Source organism: Gadus morhua, chromosome 19 (assembly GCF_902167405.1).
Source record: "Gadus morhua chromosome 19, gadMor3.0, whole genome shotgun sequence".
Lineage (NCBI taxonomy): Eukaryota > Metazoa > Chordata > Actinopteri > Gadiformes > Gadidae > Gadus > Gadus morhua.
Window position 1 is genome coordinate 13012980 of NC_044066.1, and position 21915 is coordinate 13034894.

The 21915-nt window shown below is 50.2% G+C and overlaps 1 protein-coding gene across 2 annotated transcripts; it reads right to left on the reverse strand.

The window, feature by feature from the left end:
• Positions 1 to 64: 64 nt before the first annotated feature.
• On the reverse strand, positions 65 to 21703 carry pacsin2 (protein kinase C and casein kinase substrate in neurons 2). 2 transcript variants are annotated; one of them, XM_030342132.1, is made up of 11 exons: positions 21555 to 21703; positions 12897 to 12989; positions 12548 to 12704; positions 12023 to 12258; positions 10172 to 10321; positions 9321 to 9496; positions 8550 to 8670; positions 6504 to 6637; positions 4004 to 4177; positions 2405 to 2589; positions 65 to 1948 (listed from the first exon to the last, which is right to left on the reverse strand). In XM_030342132.1, exons 2-11 carry the CDS (start codon positions 12951 to 12953, stop codon positions 1836 to 1838), a joined length of 1503 nt encoding a protein of 500 aa, XP_030197992.1. In that variant the 5' UTR covers positions 12954 to 12989; positions 21555 to 21703; the 3' UTR covers positions 65 to 1835. The 2 variants fall into 2 exon arrangements, with proteins under 2 accessions (XP_030197992.1, XP_030197993.1); XM_030342133.1 differs by lacking the exon at positions 4004 to 4177.
• Positions 21704 to 21915: the final 212 nt, after the last annotated feature.

The window sequence follows — 21915 nt, forward strand, 5'->3', positions numbered from 1 at the left end:
GATTAAAAAAATAATAATGATTAACCAAATGTTTTAGGGAATATAGAAAATAAAGGACAAGAAACATACTCGTTACATTTATTTATATGTTGTGGTACAACATTGACAAACTGAAGTTGTGCAAGTAAAGCGTAGCTGTGCTCTGTAGACAGCTGAACACCTCCTCTTCGTCTCAGTATCTAAAAACAAACGACTGCATTTCCTACCGCAGTGAGACGCCTCAAATGAAGATCATGTTTCTAAATATTGGTTTGCAATCAATTTCAACAGTTCTGAAACCAACATATTTGAAGAATCAGTACAACGAACCAATCATGTTGATCAGAGACTTTAGGCCGTTCCAACTGATCAACCTATACACCCGTCATTTTATATCAGAGAACATTAAGGAAATTTTAAATATCTGTCCATATAGTCGGACAGTATCAGGCAATCGATTAAATCAGAATTGTAACCATCCGCGAAATATATGAAAAAAATAACATTTATAAAAATAAATTCATGGAGGCATTTGTAATAAAACATTGATTTTACAAATTGATTTTCTGATCACAGCATTCCAACAGTGGAGTCGAAACAAAAGCACTTTCGGCATATCTTAAATTAAGTCTTCAATCTCTGAACCAATGTGACCTGATCTTGCTTGTTTTGATCATAGAAATCTACGCTATTTACAGTCGAGCCGGCAGCCTCTGCTCCCCAGGCTCGTGCTAAACCTTACAAGACTCGAATTGTAACATTTCTAAAATAATAATAACAATAATGCAGTTTCTAGAAGATTCCTCGTGTATTGGCCTTCTGACGTCCAGTGCAACAACAAACATGAGGGGATTCAAGTGAGAAGAAGAACGACGAGGTCGTGAGAGGAGAGGTGAGGACGGGTTTAGGGGGATTGAACAAACGGATAAACATCGGATTGGAGCCAAACACTCCAGCAGGTTTCGGCCTGGGGGGAATTTAACCTAGTTTTACTAGAAGTGTAACAGAAGACGGCTGAAACACAACTTCAGAACACAATGAGGATTAAATAAAAAGTGTACAATCAAGAGGCGCCAATGACGGGAATCAGTGAGCGTACATTCAGTGGTGATTGGCCAGTGGTGGCGGGGAGGCGATACGATTGGTTGTAGTTAAGGAAGACTCTTCCGCTCTCACTAATTCATCGTCTAAGGGCCCCCTGTTGTGATGAAGATGTCTAACCATCATCATCATCATCTTCAGAGGAAACTCTAAATGCTTCTTGTATGAAGGAGAAAGTTCAACAAAAAACGCACTGGGAAAATGTGATGGTATCGTTTTTTGAGATTGAATAAAAACAGATAATAGTGGATAAAACCAAAGCTCCTGACGAGAGGATTCTAACGACTGCAGTCCCAGTGTTTCTTCTTTTAAGCAATATATAAACTCGCACTGTATTCTACTGGGAGTCGCGGGGAGAACGGGACTCAGCGACGCTTCTGTAACAGCAAACGATGACCTCCGGGGCCCGCTGGGAGCCTCCTCGTGACCTTTGACCTCCTGAGGTGCCTTGCAGTGTGGGTTGTGAACTTTTTCTTTCTCTGCTTTTGTACAGCGGTTGTAAGAAGGAAACAGCATCTGAACTCGTCCATATATATATTTTTTCTGTGTTTGCAGACCTCCCTTATCAGTCCACCTCCCATCCTCTACTCCCCCTTTCTCCCCCACCCCGCCCTGCAGGGGTAGTAGGGTCCAAAAAAAATAATCATAGGGGGGGGTCCTTTTCAGCACCTCCTCCTCCATCTCTTCTGCTCAATTCTCTCTACCCCGCCTCCTCCGCCCTCGGGCGGGGGTGAGGAGGTGGTGGTGGTGGGGGTCTAGGGGAGGTCCTCCACGTAGTTGGCGGGATACAGCCCCACCTGCCCGTCCTCCAGCCGTCCCCTGCACCAGCCCTGGTCGTCCTCACCGCCGATCTTAGTCAGCTGGTCCCCTGGGGAGGGGGGAGGGGGGACAGGTCATTACCGGGTACTCAGGTTCAGCCAGCTTGATGGAGGAGTCGGGAGGGTTAGAGGAGGCGGTAGGGTTAGGGGAGGTGGTAGGGTACGAGGGTTGGGGTACGAGGGTTAGGGTACGAGGGTTAGGGGAGGTGGTAGGGTAAGAGGGTTAGAGGAGGCGGTAGGGTTAGGGGAGGTGGTAGGGTTAGAGGGTTAGGGTACGAGGGTTAGGGGAGGTGGTAGGGTTAGGGGAGGTGGTAGGGTTAGGGGAGGTGGTAGGGTAAGAGGGTTAGGGTAGGAGGGTTAGGGTAAGAGGGTTAGGGGAGGTGGTAGGGTTAGGGGGAGGGTTTAACGATTTGGAAGGGGTCAGAGGGTTAGGGCAGGCGGTAGAGATAGAGGGAGGGTTACTGTGGTCCCCGTCTCCAGGTGGTCCAACTATCGACCCCTCCCACCTGCTTTGAAGCTCAGCTCGTCCTGCTCCTGTCCCTCGTAGTCGTACAGCGCCCGCACCGGCACCGAGATCTCAGGGGACGCCGGCGTCTCCGCCTCGAAGGGATTCCCCTCCCCGTTGGCGGAGAAGGGGTTGGCGCCGCTGTCCTCGTCCGACCAATCGGGGGACTTCTCCGTGCTGCTGGCACTGGACGAGCACAAGACAGAGAGCCAATCAGAGAGCCGATTCCATCCGTGGTGGAGATCGTGTTGAGAATACACCGACAGCCCAGTTCAGCCGGTCGCAGAAGCAGCCACATGAGAAGAGTTAGAGAACCGGATATAGAAACAGAGCACCAAGTCAAGAGTAACGCACACACAGCCACACACGCAAACACCAAAGCTGTCCAAACGCCGTGTCCGGCTCCCCGCGGGAGAAACAAGGCAACGTGCTGAGGATGCAGGCAGCCATTTTGAAAGAACCAACACACAGGACAAACAGAACTGCACTGATGCACCTGCAAGAGCTTCGAAGGAGACACGCGTACGATGCTGACACAACAACAGAGATTCCAAAATGAACAGGGAGGATGAAGCATGAGAGCGGCTGATAGTGTGGTTGGTATTTGTCCACAAGAGGGCGCCAGACACACACACACCAATGAGCGCCGGCACTGTCTGAGGAGGTCGGACTGAAGGACATTGAACACAACAAGCAGCCCACCAGGAGATCATTACCGGTCAGATCAGGGTTCTACCCATAGAGCTCTGGGTACATCTGTCAATCAATCAAGAAAAACTTGATGTTCTGTTGACAGAGGGCGGGCCTTAAACCGTCCTCACCTGCCTTAAGATAATATTTGAGCTGCTTAAACAGTTCAAAAGGTGCAGTCAAAGTTCTCATCTGACAAATGACTGAGAATTCGTGAAAATTAGAAAATTATTGAGAATTTGATTCTCTAAGAATAAATCAATAAAATTTGAGTGAATTTTCAAAGTTCCATTGAGATAACCCGATCTGACCATTAGAACAAAAAGATTGATTTGTTTTTATTACCAAAGCAGACACATGCGAACGTGATCACATGAACCATCAGCCGGGACCTGGGGGGGGGGGGGGGGGCAGCGGGGAGGAACAGGGTGGGGTTTGGATGCAACGGTGTTTCCATACCATGCAGAACAAACACCTGTGAGTGTGGGCGCCTGCATGCTTTTGTATGTATATATATCTATATAAAGATGTGCATCTGGGTGTATGTGCCTGTGGATGGCCAAAGTATAAGTGTGTGTGTGTGTGTGTGTGTGTGTGTGTGTGTGTGTGTGTGTGTGTGTGTGTGTGTGTGTGTGTGTGTGTGTGTGTGTGTGTGTGTGTGTGTAAACAGGGACAGATGAGAATGGAAAGGGGAACGAGACAACCCGCGGACGAGAGAGAGAGGCAAAACGCGCTGAAGACGAAGAGAGGATGAAGAGGGGAAGAAGAGGAGTAACTTCTCTTCTGCTGAAGAACGACAGAACAGAAGGGGGAGAGGAGGGAGGGGAGGCAAGGGGGGGAGAGGAGGGAGGGGTGGGGAGGCAAGGGGGGGGGGAGGGGAGGCGAGGGGGGGGGGGTTCCTGTCACCAACGTTTTCACATCCTCTTTCTCCACCGTGATGCGATTCTCCTCGCTCTTCGTCTCCTTCACCTCCTTCTCCTCCTCCTCCTCCATCTCCTCCTCCTCCTGCTCCTCCTCTAGCCCCTCATCCTCATCCTCAAAGGGGTTCGACCCCGCCGGCGCCGTCTTAACGGGCGCGCTCAGACTGACAGGAGACAGCGGTGGGAGGGGTGAGACACGAGTACGCAACGAACACAGAACACACAATATAGTACACAGACACCGCACATCTGCCCCTCAGAACACACACACACACAGGACACTGAACACACACACACACACACAGAAATACACACTCACAGAATACATACACACTCACAAACACACACACACACACACACAGAAATACAAACACACGTACACATAAAAGAAAGACCAGACAAAGACACACACAGCAGAGCGTGGCAGGAACTCATCTAAGGTGAGTCCCGACCTGAGCTCTGACTCCTACTGTGGGGGATAGGAGCGATGAGGAGTTCTGGACGGTAAACAATGAATGAGGACATTTTTCAACCGAGGGACAGGTTGTGTTGTGTGTCTGAGACGGTAAGCCTCAAACACATCATGTATTCAACAAGGAAAGACGGGGATATACCTACAGACAACATAATATGTTTTGAATAAGTAGATGTCAACACAAAAACACCTATTACGCAAGGAGTAAACACTAATCATTAATCATACCCACAATGCAATGCGCGGCAGAACTTGTTGCCACAGAGGTCACGTGACGCGGTGTCGCTGTTTGCAACACATTCTGCTAAACCACCGGAGCTCAAGGACTCGGTAATGTTAAACAGACAAAGTGCCGATAAGGAGTACAGACCACTCAAGGCTACAACCAAAGGACTCGAGGACTACTGAACACACAGATCTCTTTGTAGCACTGAGAGAGAGTTCCGGTACATGTGTTTGAACAGGCTTTGTGTGCCCTTAAGGAAGGACCGGGAACAGAGGGAACAGGGGAGAGCTAAGGTTGGAACTATACGTAGGATAGGATCATTGGTGGGGATCGAACCTGAACACCCCTTCAATGACATGCGATTCCTTCCGTGGTTGAGTGAGGTTAGGTCCACGCTATTCTGAGCCTGCCGTGCCGGCGTCAGTACAGGAGGGCGAAGCTCCAGAGCCACCAGAGGAACGCCAGCACATCAATTCATAAACATTACTCCAAGCTATGAGCCGACTGGAGGAAACTCCCCCGGCTCCTAGTGACAGGAGAAGAGCCAGCATATTCACCAAGCCCTGCTACGCCGGGGAGCTCTTAGTTCAACACATCCTGGAGCACCATGCCCCCCACACCAAGCAATAGCGTCTGAGGGGGCGACTGGGCAGGAGGCCACCGATACAACCTCAGACCACGTTGGTTCCTTTAGAAAGTCCAACCTTCATGATTAGAGGGGAGAAACGGTTTGCACCGAACCAAGGAGAGGACAAGATGCACCGCACAAACGCTGTCTTGGGTTCTCTCACTGTGTGGCTACAGGGGTCAGTCCGGCAGGTTAGACCTGTCAGGTGACCTCCGGGGAAACATTAGCTTTGGAATCTGAAATCTATTTCATGGATCTCATCCCGCCCTTAAAGGGCTGGCTGTCTGTCCAGAATCCACCCAACAGCTTCCTCCTTAACATTCTTATGCAGAACTGTAGGCAACTTTATTAAAAAGGTACAATAAGCAAGATGTGCGTTTTCAAGCTAGCGCCAGTCAAAATGTAGTCAAAACATCTCCTCCTCCCCCTCCCCCTCTCTGCAAACCCCCAGAGAACCCCCAACCCTCAGGGCTTACCTGAAGAGGTTTCTGTGCGCTACTCAGATCCAAAGACAGAGACACACAGAGCCCTGCAGCTACAGAGAAGTCTCTGCATAACACAATGTGTTAACATCTCAGACTAAAACATTTTGCATAATGTACCTGCATAATGTATTCTAATTCAAAAGGCAATGTCGACATATGCAGCAAACATCTAACATCTGATTAGATGCAGCGAACATCAAACGCCCAGCAGGTCTGAACTGGTCTGTGATGGTGTGAGAACCTCGTGTCAGAGCCTCTCAGGGGGCCGTATCTCACAGGATCAGGAAGGGTTGGGCCGCGGCGCCTGCGTTCAACGGATGGCTTCACAACAGTTCTGGGGGGTTCCCCCCTGGTTTAGGAGGTGGGAGGGTTAGAGCGCAGCACCTCTGTTTGAGTGGTGCTCACCAGGGGGGCTGGCATGAGGAGTTTGTGCATTGTAATGTGTGTGTGTGTGCGTGCGCATGTGTGCATGTGGAAGGCCAACACTACGCTTCATTCTAGACATGAATTCATCAAAATCGACGTCAAATAGGGCGTATTTTATCCCACTATGTGGAGGCTGTATCAGGTGTTCGATCTACGTTCAATTCTCTCTCTCTCCCTCTCCCCCTCTCCCCCTCTCTCTCTCCCCCTCTCTCCCCTTCTCTCCCCCCTCTCTCCCTCTCTCTCTCTCTACCTGCCACTGGTCTTGACCGGCGCCACCGACTGGTCCGAGCCCGTCTGGTTGATCCCGGTCAGCGTCACGCCGTCCGTCGGCTTCTTCTTGGTCTCCCTGCGGCTCAGTGTCCGGTTCAGGTCCACCGACCAGGCCTGGGGAGAGCAGAGGTCAGGGGTCAAGGGTCAGCACAAGACTCTGGGTCTTCAGGGAGGGGGTATAGTTCTGGGTAGAGGGGCTTCAGAAGGAGGTATAGTTCTGGGTCCATTAGCCCTCTCGGGTAAGGCGGCAGGTCTTTGTCTCCCACGGACCATTTTGTAAAAAAAAAATTATACTTTTGCTTTGAGTCAGTTGCACAATTTATCCGTGCTTTCGCCGTACGTTGGGGGTTCATGGGATTTACTTAAATCAAACAAGTTTTCTATTATCTTTAGATAATATTGATCACTTGCAAAAGTGATCAACAAAGAGATGAGATGATGAAATCAGAACTCCTCCAAAGCTGTCTGGGGGACATGGAGACCCACTGCGTACCCACCAGCAGCTCTCCGACACAGAAGTATACGTCCTCCTTTAAAAGACATGTGGAAGGAACACCACAAGCATGTGCAACACACACCAAGTGCTGCTCAACACAGCGCCCCGGGTTCAACGTCTGGTGAACCTGGCACAGCACAGAGCACATCTCCCACCGTTTACACCTGAGCAGTGGAGGGAAACCGGTCCTTTATATAGAGCAGGCCTGGAAGAAGGAGAAGGAGGAGAACCAGGCAGCACACCCAGGCAGCACCCCCAGGGATCTGACCCAGGGATGTGATCTCGGCCGGGGGCTGAGCACGGTGCGTTAGGTGCGTTGGGTTGAGACAGAGCGTCACCCCCCCCCCCCCTCTCCTCCCAGCACGGTGGGGAGGGAGCCCAAAGCACCAACGCCCGATGCTTGGGGGCAGGGTCGTCTGGACTCTAGCAGGTAGGTGTGTTGGACCACCAGCCAAAAGGCTCTGGGTTTAAACCCCTGTCCCACAGCCTAGCTCCCAGAGCAAGAGGCCGCCCTGACCCGTGCAGCCCCTCAGCGACACGCATCCCCAGTAGTACAGATAGGAAGAGCCTGGAGTCACACACCGGCCGGTGTTGATGTGGACCCAAGTGGGGGGGAACCAAAACAACTCCTGAATATACACCTTGATGGCCTTGATAGATCCTGATGGACAGGACAGAGGAGCATTACTGAAACCCTCAGGGGTGACCTGGTGGAGTCATGTGACATCAGCATGTCACCAGGGGACGTCATGTGACCCGACCGTTACAGTCTAAAGGGACCACAGAGAGGGGTCAGGAGGGGGGCAAGTTTGGAATCTAAGGGGTCAAAAGGTCAGGAATGAACTGGGGGAGTGGTCGGTTGGGAATGCTAGCGAACAAGAAACGCCTGAGGCTACAGGCAGGCGGGACAGGAAGAGGTGACGTCACATGACCCAGGGACCAGAAGATCCCACCGTGACCCCACTACCATAGGAAGAGAAGTCACACAGACACGGCAAAGACACACCAACACACCCACACCCACACACCCACCCCCTCCAATTGCTAGGGTAATGGTTCAGTCCGTGCTCAACTCACTACGACGGACCACCTCTTAGAGGAGCGGGGGGGGGATGAGGCCAAAGTCTGTCAGACAGGCGGGGGGGGGATAAAAGAAAGGGTTAGTAAACGACCAATTATTAAAAGGATTGAAATAAAAACACAAACCAGAATAGAGGGGGAGCTGGATTTAAATTTGGTGGTTGTGAATTCTGAATCGTTCAGCACATCTCCCAATACATTAAGAAGAATCTAGCACGATTAAAAAGAGGATGCACCAGTCTCCCGGTATCAGCTCCCAACATTACAGCTCCCAAAGCTACACCCCCACTCCTCCCATCACTCCTCTACCTATCCCTCCGACTAACCCTCGTCCCGCCCTCCCAGGGCCCTGCCTGCTGCCCCCCCCCCCCACCCCCTGCCCCGCCCCCCCCCCCCCCCCCCCCTGCCCCACCCCCGCCCCACCCCCGCCCCCCCCCCCCAGGCCGGTACCTCAAACTGGGGCCAGTTCATGGGCATGCCGGGGCCGTGGTTGGAGCGGAACCACTTGAGGTCCTCCTCTGCGTCGGCGGCAGTCAGCGTGTCCTGGAGGTTGTGGTAGGTCGTCTGGAACCTGGGGGCAGAGAGAGGGGGGGGGGAGGGTCAGGAGGGAGAGGGGGAGGGATTCAGCCTCTGGGGGGGGGGGGGTCGGCCCTTGTCACGGAGGGGGGGACACCCTGGACCGATCCAACGTCCCGTGAGCCCTCACGCCCCGGTGGTGTGTGCTGTGCGTCCAGCCGGGTTGGATGCTGGGGTGAGAGCGGGCCGGTCGTGTTGTTCCACAACAAAGGCAACCGGCTCCCTAATGGACCTCGTTAAGGAGCTGCTAACGATGGAGCGGGAGGAGCTAGGAGCTGTTCCACTCCACGGCCATCTATTGTTAATGAGAAGTGGCTTCTACCTTCACCCCCCAAACGTCCCTAGGGGGCAGACCCACCCGGCCTGCAGCTTCAGCTCACCTTTAACACACTGGCTCTGTAAGGTCGGATTGGTGAAGAGTGTGTGGGGTCTGATCTGTGATTGGTTGAAGGTGTGGGGGTCTGACCTGTTACTGGTTGAGGGTGTGGAGTCTGACCTGTGATTGGTGGGAGGATGTCGGTCTGACCTTTGATTGTTGGAGGGTGTGGGGTCTGGCTTGTGATTGGTGGATGGTGAGGGGTCTGGCCTGTGATTGGTGGAGGATGTGGAGTCTGACCTGTGATTGGTGGAGGATGTGGGTCTGACCTGTGATTGGAGGAGAGGTCGAGGTGCTGTTTGACCTCCAGCAGCAGCTCTTTGAAGAAGGAGATGCGTTTCTCCTCAAACTGCTGCCACTGCTCGAACACCTGCTCCATGTTCTCCATGTACTGCGGCGTCAGCTTGTCCAGCTCGTCAAGGGACTTCTCGTAGCGCTCCTGAGTCTGAAGGTTCAAACCAGAACAGACCGGCTAAGACCAGGGCTGACCGTATCAGACTGGATCAAACTGAGGACCAGACCGAGCCAATCAAATCAGACAAGGATCCGTGAAAGAGTAAAATGCAAATTAAAGGTCTGTTTACTTCACTCTGTGTGTCACAGATGAAACATAAGGGAATAGAGTACCGGTATATACACGTGTTGATATACTGCAATTATACACACATAAACTAAAGAATAGAGTCCTAATCTGCACCAAACCGCCGCACTGCAATCACTGCAATCATCCAGTAGAGACGAGAATTTAATTGTGTTCCCGTTTTTCCTGAACAATACTGTGATTCTGGTTTCCTGATGGCTTCCTGTGGACTGAATGAACTCCATTTATGTCCAACTTTCACAGACACATTTTCAGCGTAAATCACCTCGGCTTTAATTCCAACTGTTTCTCTTACTCTGAAATCTTTGCAAAGTTAAACCCAAGAAAATGACATCACCTGACACCAATGACAGCCAATCAGAACACAGACGCGGGAATGACCTTTGACCTGAGAGGGCACTGGTGTAGCCAGCATTATGATCCGTCAGCACCAGTAATATCACAATAACATTACAAAGCCGTCCCCCGGTGAGAGCCAATCAGAAACGCCTCAGGTTACCCAGAAGGTGGTCTCCTAACCTTCTCTGTCTCTTGCTGAGTCTTCTCCACCTTGTCCTGAAGCTTCTTCTGGGTTTCGGGGTTGTTCTCCATCTTGCCCGTGTTCTCCCGGCTGGTGGCCAGCTTCTCCTCCTTACAGGCCGCGTGGTGCGCCTTCTTCATCGTCTCCACCTGCAGGGTCACCGGCGTCATCATCATCATCATCATCACTCCTCATCCTCACCTACACAGCTGGTCGCTGTGAATTCTAATATTCTGATCATCAAATGCCAAAGGAAAGAGAAAAGCTGCTTCTACTGGGAGGCTTGAACTTGTTTCTATGTATTGTAGTTTGCATACAGGTTGTTGCAGGGCCACATTGTTGTGATTGGTAGGATGCAAACAAGGTCTGGGGGGGGGAGCGAGGAGCCCGATGGAAACAGCCTGTAGGCTTCCTTGATCCAAGATGTCTTCATTGTCAAACTGACTTCATTTATACCAAAGATACCCTTTGGAGGAAAGTGTCTCCTAAAAGGCTCAAAGTTCTGTTGCCTATGGCTCAGTGGTCACGGCTGACCACTGAGCCGCTCCAGACAGCGAGCGTTCACAGACACACTGTGAAATCATTTGTCATTATTTTAGGGATACGTATCGAATAAATAAATTGGTGTGTCTGAAACGGCACCAGTGTTTTTCATGTGAGGCATGGCTAAATTGAGTTTTAATTGGTGACTAGGTTACGGTCCAACTTATTTTGTAAAGGATATTACATCTCTATGTCTCTCTGAAGGCTTCACAAAGTGGCTTATCCAATAACATATCGCACCATGCCTTCTGATTAAGAGCATTACACCCCAACATAAACTCCTACACACGTTCTTTGGACATAGAAGTTCACTGCAGACGTTTACTCCAAACAGAAAAGGTCCAGTCAGGTTTTTAACCTAGGACCTTCTTGCTGTTAGGCATCAGCACTAGACCCTCTGTTCCACCAGAAATATCCACAGACAGTGAGGAACCTCACAATAAACGGTCTGACCAAAACATCCCAGAATATCGTTTCTATTGTTCCTTTAAGGAGATAGAGGGGTGTGTAGCGGACGCTAAGAGAGGTGAAGGCAGTGGCAGCTCTGCTGTGTGGAGGTCGTCATGGAGTAGAGAAAACAAACAGACAATACGTTGAGTCAGGAGCATGAAGTCAGGCGCACAGAGGGGCGGTGAGCTGGGTAATCACCGGCTAAGGCTCTGCTCAGTCATATGAACACGGTACACTCTGAGCGTATTCTGAGGTAGAGTTCCTAAGCCTGCATTCATTTGGTATTAGAGTTGTGTCAATGTTGTTAGGGATCTTCATTGGCCTAATGCCCATGATACTGGGGCCTAATGTAACATAATGACCACGTTACTGGGGCCTGCGAGCTTTAACATTTCATGCTTAAAGAACAAAAGAATACAAAATAATAATGTAATGAAAGTTTTCATGATCACATCAACAAATCCATGAAAAGAAACCATAATATCAAAATAAAACCTACCAATGAGAAGTTAGCAGATATCGGGGCCGGTTATACTTGCACAACTGGTTAAGGTGTTCGGGGTTGGAACCCCAAAATTCTACCTGTAGGCATTTCTTACGCACCCCCACCTGCACCGTTGGGACATATCGGTATGCGTTTGTTACTGTTAATCCCATCGGATTAGTTTGTTACTCTTAAGTCCCTTTGCATTAGTTACTTAAGTCCCTTTGTATTAGTTAATTAAGTCCCTTTGGATCAGTTACTCAAGGCCCATTGGGTTAGTTTGTCACTTAAGTCCATTTCGGTTAGATTGTCACTTAAGTCGCTTTGGGTTGGTTTGTTACTTAAGTCCCATGAGGTGTTGCAGCCCACCCACCTCCTTGAGCTTCTTGGCCCAGGGCTTCTGGGCCTTGCGGAAGCCGTCCTCCGCCTCCTTGGTCTCCTTGTAGCCTCCGATCATCTGCTTGTGGTAGGCGTCGCGCTGCCAGTTCTTCAGCTTCTCAAAGTCTTCGCCCATCAGCGCCGCCTTCACCTCCATGTGCAGGTCGCTCACCTTCTCCGCCTCCGTGCACAGCGCGCCCCAGGCCCGCTCCAGGGTCCCGTACTGGGGCCCTAGGAACCCCACATCAACACCAGGTCAAAGGTCAGTTCCACATCAACACCAGGTCAAAGATCAGTGGTTTTAATGAACCAAGGACAACAAAGGCAATCATGTATTGATTTATATTCAAATAATAATTGATAATACATAATACATTATAATCAATACATGTTCCGAAAATCAACTGACAAATAAATAGACTCATCGTTTTAATACTAGAATGAATGGGAGGTTGTAGTATTGATTGGTTTAAGTGAATGAGTGTTTGTGCGTGCGTGCGTACGTGCGTGTGTGTCCTACCCTTATCTATGAGCTGTCTCCAGCGCTTGGACCACTCGGTGAGCTGCTGGGCGTAGCCCTTCTCGATGCGGGCGCGCTCGTGCAGGCAAGTCATCATGTCGTTGCACAGACGGTTACCGTCGTCCACGCGCTTCACCGTGCGCTTGTAGTTCCCCACCTTGTGGAGGAGACCAGGAAGGGGGGGGGGGAGACGCAGGGAGGGTGGGGGAGACGCAGGGAGGGGGGAGGAGATGCAGGGAGGGACAAACAGAGGGAGAGATGACAGGCAGAGGGATGGATGACAGATCAGTGGATTGACAGACAAGAACAGAAGTTTGAACGGAGGGAGTAGAGTCTACGCAGAACTCACCTCCCAGAAGCTGTCACTTGAGACGTCCGTCATGGAGTCAGTGTAGGAGCCCGACATCGCTGCTGTTGCCCTGGGTTACCCTCTGTGTAGGGCCTGAGGACAGAAACACACACAGGATAGGCTTAGGGAGAGCATGTCGCCATCTTGAAAGAATCTGAAAAGATTCAAATAAATAAAGCAAGACATCGCTGCCGCGCGCGCGCGCGCACACACACACACACACACACACACACACACACACACACACACACACACACACACACACACACACACACACACACACACACACACACACACACACACACACACACACACACACACACACACAGTTTCGGGTTAGTCTAACCATAACAGGTGTTGTAGATTACACCTGTGATCTATAATTAAATTTGAAGCCAGGATGTTGTTGATAAATGAGGAACTTGGCGACTGGTCTGCTGTTAACATACACCGATATCCAGCCTGCTCTTCAACCCAAGGTACAGAGCACAGGTTCCTGATAATACTGAAGAATACCAGACCCAGTGAGTGAACAGCTGCCCTCGGCCTTAACCTATGAGATAACACAGGTCAACTCTGGGAAGGACGCCTCATTCAAATATTAATAGTTATAGTTATGAGTATGGATTGCGCCATGTGCAACGTCCCACGACAGATCTCTGGGAGCTACCAGGTGCTCACACAGGTCGGCATTCCTCAGAGGTGGGGAATGAGGAAGTAAAACCACAGCATCACAGATATGTTGTCAGTACAGGTGTGGGAACCAACAAGAGGGGCGGATCCTTTTACGAGGATGCATGCCACACACAAAAGAAAGTTCTAGAAACACACACACACACACACACACACACACACAGCAATTGGGGCAAGAGACTTATGGTAAAGAGGGGAGAGAGAGGGAGGATGGGGGAGAGAGAAGGAGAGAGAGAGAAGAGAGCGGACTAGGGGGTAGGACAGAGGGCCACTGGGTTAAGAGGCTTCCTTGAGTCCTACCTGCTCCTTCATGACATGAATATAAACCGCTAGCCGCTCTGCATACACAAGTGTCTGAGTGTCTGCTACACAACCAGAGACACACACACACCAACAGAGAAAGGAAGAGAGAGAGAGTGTGATCTGGATGATAATGTGAGCCGCAGGTGGGTCTATATCCGCTTCCAGCCCCCAGACAGCCATCCATGTGTGTGTGAGCACCCGGAGATCCACAACGTTGGGGGGGGGGGGGCCTTCCGTTAGATCTTGGCCTGGCATCAGACCCGGGAGCCAGGCACAAGGGCAGACAGTGTTCCCCCCCACCCCCCCCATGGCTCCTCCACATCCCTCACACTCCTCCATCCTCCCCCACCCTACTGCTCTTACTCTGCCCATCACTCACACACACACACCCACACACACACACACACACACACACACACACACACACACACACACACACACACACACACGAGTAATAGTTTGAGGGTTGTTGTGAGGTTTTTGTGTGTGTGTGCCTGTGTGGTAAAAAACTAATCATCTGAATCACTCAGCTCCCGTCAACTTTCACAACACCGGAATCCTCGACTGTGTTCAGACCTGCCGTCGACACTAGGAGAGAACAACATGTGTTTCTTCACAATTCTCAAATCTGAGGCAACAGCAAACACAGAATGTACCCAGGAACATTAGGTCTGCTAGAACTGTCAACTCACTAAGGAGACGCTGTTAGGGACCCCACATACAGGGGAGTCGGTATACAGGGGACCCCACATATAGACCAGCAGTGGGACACTCATCCCTAGTTTCTACATCCATAATCCTCCAAATGTGTCTATAAGGGGTACAGTTGGGTGGTGTAACGTATCTGTGTACACTGTACAGTATGCAGGCTCCTACATCCGCTCATGTGGATCTGTGACGAGGAGAGCTGAGGCCTACGATGAGTCCGGCACATGTTGCTGCCAGCTGTCTCCAGACCTCACCCTACATATCGCCACAAATACATCCAGGGCTACTGAAAAGGGCACAGCGCGGTGGGTTCCATCCACGAATTCAACACATCAAACGCAACAGAAAATGGAACGCAACAGGGGAAACAAACATCACACGGTGATGCCTTCCTCTCCGACCGCAAATAACTCGGATCAAAGACCGGTTCTGGAAGCATTGAGTATCTGCAGCAGGGAGGCTGACGAGCAGGGTACAGATGTAGACTCGGAGAAGCCTTCGTTTGTGGTCAAGACCAGGTGGGAAGAAGTCTCCCACTAAAGACAAACGCACACCAGCCAAAGGGAAGGCCTAAGCATGGTGTGAGTGAGTTTGTTTCTCCAGGCAGAAACGAACCGCCCTGCAGCGAGCCCCCCTGCCGAGGGCGGGACGGAGTAGTGGCTGTAGAAAGGTACTGTGTATCTGAGTTTACACAGTGACTAAATACAGCAGTAGTAATAGTAGCCATTGGCCAATCACCCCTGATAACAGCCCTCTCCCCAGAACCCGTTCACCTCTGGCCCAGTTAAAGCCAGCCTCCGTTCTGTGTTATCAAGCAGCTCTGTGAAGGCTCAGCTGTAATCAGGAAGGGATTCGAGCTGATGTCCATGGTACGGTGTTTTACCTCATAGCTGTTCTGTCACCACAGGGACCGTACAGTGATGTTAGCCCAATGAGTCGCGCCAGGGCTGGAGTTCATTCAGCCAATAGCGTAACAGCTGGAGGACCATGTGACACGGCCTGCTGCTTGGGCCGTGTAATCAGAACCAGCGAGGGGAATTAGGAATTGAGAATAAGGAACTGAAATAGAGACATGACTCCTTAGTTAGTAGCTGTAGTCAGCTGCACTCCATTGAAAAAAGGGTTTGACATTTCAAAATAGTGACATGTTATTTGAAGTTGGGTTTCTTAAACTAACAAGCAATAGCACACCAAATGAGTAGAGCAAGGATCAGACCCAACCTGATTTAAAGACCAAAGCAACATTATTTGGGATGAGATTTGAGTCTATAAAGATTGCTGTAAACTGTTTCCGTGTGTGGTTGACGTAGCATCCAATTACACAAAGCTCTGTTCGCTTGACATCCATGTTGTATCTGTGTTGGTGTTTTATGAATGAACGTCCACGCAACCAGAAAACCCACATAATTTAAAAAGCGGGCGCGGCATCGATGGATATTGTTTACAACTCAACTCAGGTGAATCAAATCCTGGGAGGATTGCTTACTTAAGCCAGACACTGTCACTGGCTTAAATCATGCACTGACTCGAAATAAGAACTTAAAATCTCCAGGAATAGCATCAGCTCAGATGTGGAGCAGCATGGTTACTTGAGCTGCAGCCGCCCTGTGACTGGTCCCAAATATACACCACCCTAAAATACACCACCCTAATACACCAGACATGACCAGACGAAGACGAGTGGAGAAGAGGAGGATGTGGTGGAGGCACCTGGAGCGAGCCCGCGGCCGCCTGGTCGGGTTGGCTGAGGGAGGGGCTCTACAGCCTGGGGTAATGAGGGGTGGATGGCCTGGAGCTCTACAGCCTGGAGTAATGAGGGGTGGTGGGCCTGGAGCTCTACAGCCTGGGGTAATGAGGGGTAGATGGCCTGGAGCGCTACAGCCTGGAGTAATGAGGTGTGGCTGGCCTGGAGCTCTACAGCCTGGAGTAATGAGGTGTGGCTGGCCTGGAGCTCTACAGCCTGGGGTTATGAGGGGTGGATGGCCTGGAGCTCTACAGCCTGGGGTAATGAGGGGTGGATGGCCTGGAGCTCTATAGCCTGGAGTAATGAGGGGTAGATGGCCTGGAGCTGGAGCTCTACAGCCTGGGGTAATGAGGGGTGGCGGGCCTGGAGCTCTGAGCGTCAGCAGGTGGTTGCATTGCACCGATTAAAGGCTGTAAAGGAACTGAAATCAAAGCATGAAATTGGGAAGCAAGAAATACGAAAATAGGATAATTGAACACATGGTCCAAATCTCAGCGAGTATTCCAGTCCTCATTTCGGTTGCTCTTTCTTTCTGTCTGCGATAGTTGCCACGCCACACAAGAATTTCCCCATAATGATTTCCCAGGTTATTAACTAAAACTAACAACATACCACAACGACCAATAACGTCCTAAGATGCTGCTATGTTTCCAAAATGGAGGCGATCACTGCGATGTCCGATGCCAATAGAGAGGACTGCTGCCCTCCTGCGGTTCACCTGGACACACGGGCCTCAAACCAGCAACCGCTTCTCTGGTTCACTGCATCACACCCCTCCGACAGAGCATGAAGATCTTTTTGAATTTCCAATATCTTCGTAAAGAAATGCATTACGTAAAAAAATCCATAAGCTGCTATTGAGATGTGTGATCCCTCAGTCAATACTAGCTCAGTAGCTCTAGGCTGCTGCACAGTCCCATTTCAGTCTTGATGTCTGGCGTTTCTGTTAATATGGTCATTACTGTCAACGCATGGGGAACGCCGCAACATGATGTTGGCCAACAGACCTTTATTATACCGCCAGCCAACGACAGCGCTGCCACAAAGCAAAGGCGTACGTACACACAAGGAATGATGTATTGGTAAGATGGCAGGAGAAGGACCAGAATATGATTGTCTATTACAGTAGTTGGTCGTCGTTGATGATTCGCTGGACCAGAACACGTTTCTACCTCCGGTCAGAAAGGTCTGGAATTCAAGACTGAAAGTCGGCAATGCCACAGATTCAAGGCTATGAAGACATTGAAATCAAGGCCAGAAACCTTGAGTTCAAGGCTGTGGAAAGAAAGAAAGAAAGAAAGAAAGAAAGAAAGAAAGAAAGAAAGAAAGATCAAAATGGACAGAGAGCAGCCATCCATCCCTGAGGGGAGTATGTGGGAGAGCAGCACCCTGTCACCATTACGTCTGCTACCCTGTGTATTTGGGTGCCATTTAACATCCAGCCTTTATTTTTAGCAGCTGCTGATTCAGAGCGGGGTATTGAGGTACATGACGAGCAGGTAGGACTAGCCACCTGTCTCCAGATTGTAAAATAGAAAAATGTTTGATGGACACCTCATATTTATAAAGTGGGTGTCACGCGACGCGGGTCTAAGGAGTCATGCGGAGACCATAAAAATATATTTTTGTTTTTATTAATTCTAGCGTTAAACCACCTTGTGGAGGAGAGAGCGGGGTCCACTTCAAAATCCCTTAAGACACCATTTACTTTCGATCAGTCATCATGATGGTTGCCGGGGACATCATTCTGATGTCCCCCGGCGAAAAAGACATTCCTTTTAGAACAGAGCTTCCATTGACTGTCATTCTCAGCTATTTAAACATGAACACATGCTAGTGTGTCTCCACACATAACTTTTTATTTCAACATGAAGAGCTTTAAGTGGATCTCCCTTTGTCCGGCCCAGTGGCCACTGGTAAGGAACCGTCCTCCCAGAGCCACTGGTCAGGAACCACCAGCCCAGAGCCACTGGTCAGTAACCACCATCCCAGTGCCCCCTCAGAGCCAGTGAAACTCTACCTCATGCCCCTCTGGCCCTGAGGCTCCACCAAACACAACGCGTTGCCATGACACCAGGAAGAAAAACAACAGCCGGACTGAAAAATGAGTTCTCCTTCCATGTCCTCATCCCATAATAGTCTGCTTATCTAGCCCTGGGCCGGGGGGCTGTGGAATCCACTCCATTATGGAGTCTATTTCCATTTCCTTGCTTTGTTTCCCAGGGAGGCTGAAGGTGGAGCAGGTTGAAGGTGGAGCAGGCAGGGCTGGATGAGAGGGGGTTGGAGCCCCACCTCTCAGACCCGCACAGCAGGACATCGGGTCCAGTCCCCGGGCAGAAAGAACGAGGACCAATAGACTCAGAGTGGCTGAGCTCTGATATAGCTGTCTCACACACACACACACACACACACACACACACACACACACACACACACACACACACACACACACACACACACACACACACACACACACACACACACACACACACACACACACACACACACCTTGAGGTTATCAGTTTCCTCTGTGAGCGTGGAGGGGTCATGACCTTGACTTTCACTCCACTGCAGTCTCCCCCCCTGCAGTGGAGTGAAAGTCTCCCCCCCCCTCCCGTGCCCCACAGGGGGCGGGGCCGACAGCTGTGTGGAGGTTTGCTGCATCGGCACAAAGCCAACCGGTTCTCTGTGTATACCTCCAGCAATCGAGGGGGAATGTTCCAGAACTCAGCATGGTTTAGGGAGAAGCACCTCCAGTTCCAGGGACTGATGTCCTGGACGTCGCTTCTGGTCCTGGTACCCCGAGTTCCAGATCCCCAACCGGATGTCTAGAACCTGCTGCAGTTCCAGAGCCCTGTAAGGGACTTGGCTTAGCTTAGTTTAGCTAAGTTTAGCTCAAGGTCCTGGGACATGAAGAGCTCCCATGGGACTGCTCTGTCCGCCACATCAGGGGTAAACAGCAGACCCGGAGTCGGCCATGGGACTGCCCTGTCCTCCACATCATGGGTAAACAGAAAACCCAGGGTCAGTCTGAACCGGCTCCACAGTATTAGGAACAACACAATGGGTTTGTTCCTCCTGATCACGGGGCCTCCAGAACATAATGAAGGGAAACACCGTCTGTGACGTGGTCCATGACAGGGGAGGGAGGGGGGGGGGGGGGGGGGAGAGACCCTGACTTCACTCTCCAGAGACACATTCCAACATTCTCTGCAGTGGAACCTCCTCACCCACTTTCCACCACACCACAACACCACCACCACCACCTCCACCACCAACCCTCCACCAAGGGCGGAGGAAAGATGAGAAACAGAGTCACTCCCCAGTCGCTCCACCTCCACCTCCAGTCACTGATCCGTTATCCAAGCCTGTATCTAACTCGCCCGGATAAAGAGCGAGAGCCCAGGTCCTAATCCTCGTCACAAAGTTCAGCTAGAACGCGAGGTTGCCGTACTGGGCTCTGGCGGTGTTCCGTGAGGTTTAGCTCAATCTTTAGGCCCTTGTACCGACATGGACCTACGTCCATCGTACACACACTGTGACAATACACAGTAATTAAGACAGAACTGAGCTGTGTCACTACAGGACTGGACCGGGATTGGCTGTCTTAATCCCGGTTTGTTATGAGGCGCTGCAGAATCCAGAGTTCCACAAGAGAAAAACCAGCAGCTTTAGTGGTTGTGCGTGTGATGTAAATGACATACAGAAATATATACACACACAACCGTGGACCAGCGTTCTTTAAACAACGACAAAGCTGATGAAAAGTTGCAAACATATGATAACAGCTGCAAAGATAGCAGAAAATGAACTTTGTTTTGCAAAGTAAACACAGAAAGATTGTGTTGACGTGGTTTCAGAGACTTGACTACACTCCCTGTTCATCTTTAAATGGGACTCTTGTGATCGTCAGCCAATATGATATCCTACTAAAACTATCTTATACGTCCGTGTATACGGAACAATCTAAATGTATGTACCATTAAAATAAAGTCCTCTCAAACTTCCATCACAATGCTTTCAAACTTCGGCTTTTGCTGCCACGACAACGTTCCACAGCAACATTAATGTACATAACCAGTCAAATATAGTCCATTAGCTCAGAAGAATGTAATCAGTGAGATCTGGCAGCCTTCATCTGACTGAATGAAACCCCAACCACACAAGGTCAAGCAAAGGCACTCAAAGATACATTTAACATGGATACCAATTCAAACGTTGAGATGAGTTTTGAACCTAAACCAACAGAAATGGACTGGAACCCATAACCAGGACACGAGTCCCATAACCAGGACATAACCAGGACATCTTGATAGCCCAACTGAAACACACACTAATAATCTTCCCCCTGACTTCTGTTCAACTCTTGATGACGACAGGCAGATGATTGACTAACGTTGACTAACGTTGACTAACGCTGAGGTTGGTCCAACAGTCAACACTTCCTTCCCCACACATTCCTGATGTCCCCATGATGTCCCTTAGACATCCATGTGGCAATCACACATCTCATGTCATGTCTCCTGGGACCGAATTAAAGATATTGTTGTTTACTTATTAGTGTTTTCAATAGAGTCCATCAGGTTCACTTTGCATTAGATTTGAAGTAAACTGACTAAACAGTTTGAACAGGTAAGGAATAATCGGCAGAGACAACACTAACTACAACTACTAACCTCCCAACCTGGACCGGATCGAGTTCAAACTAACCCAATGGTCTATAGTACTAACTAACCCGCCCCGCCCTTCAGTCCTCCAGAACAAGCAGATCCACAGAAAAGGAGAACGACAAACTAATTCACTAATTTGACGCAGACTTTGTTAATTTATCGCTACGGGTCTACGGGTGAGGGATCAGAGCTCTGAGTCCCGGACTCAAGTCCTAGGGGGTCCCGGGTCATAAGAGCTCCATTCCAACTTTCCAATGACCAGCGAGTCTACATGTGGTTTACTGAGCACCATAACCAGTCAACCAGGAACACATATCAGGTTTAGTAGGTTTAGTTTGGACACAATAACTTAATAATAACCTAATAGATAGAATTACATCCTAATTACTGATCACAGATCGGTTCGCTCTCGGCCATAACGTCAGACCCACCGGCTAACCACTCTACCGTGAGTTAACTAACTTAACTAACTCTAGATCCAGACCTGGTTCAAGTTCTCCTGATCTCCTGAACTCCTAAACCCGCTCGCTGAAGTCTTACCTGAGTATGTTCCTCCGTGAGTCTTTACGGCGGAGGCGGAAGGATCTGCGTTCCTCTGACGCGGTGATGTGTCCGTTGTTTCCTGCTGGTCGCGCGGCCCCGCCGACAGGCACCGCGAAGGGGCGAGCCTAGTGACGTCACGTCCCGCCGGCAACACGGGGGGCGCGCCTAGTGACGTCACGTCACTGAATCACCGGAACGTGAAGTGACAAGTCTGTTACTTTTGATAAGAAGAACCAATAGGAAGGGGAAGACGACTTCAAAGCATTGTGGAGTTAGGGGAAACTTTTTAATAACGGCCTCGTTGGCATGGTAATATTGCACTTAAAATATATTTTTCTTTTCAAGCACAGCAAATAAT

Excerpts from the sequence above, each read along its gene's own strand:
- pacsin2 (XM_030342132.1), bottom strand. The coding sequence starts at position 12,953 with ATGTCGGGCTCCTACACTGACTCCATGACGGACGTCTCAAGTGACAGC. Across the intron at positions 10,322-12,022 it reads GGGCCAAGAAGCTCAAGGAG|GTGGAGACGATGAAGAAGGC; the intron begins GTGGGTGGGCTG and ends GTGACCCTGCAG. Across the intron at positions 4,178-6,503 it reads CCGGTCAAGACCAGTGGCAG|TCTGAGCGCGCCCGTTAAGA; the intron begins GTAGAGAGAGAG and ends GTCTCCTGTCAG.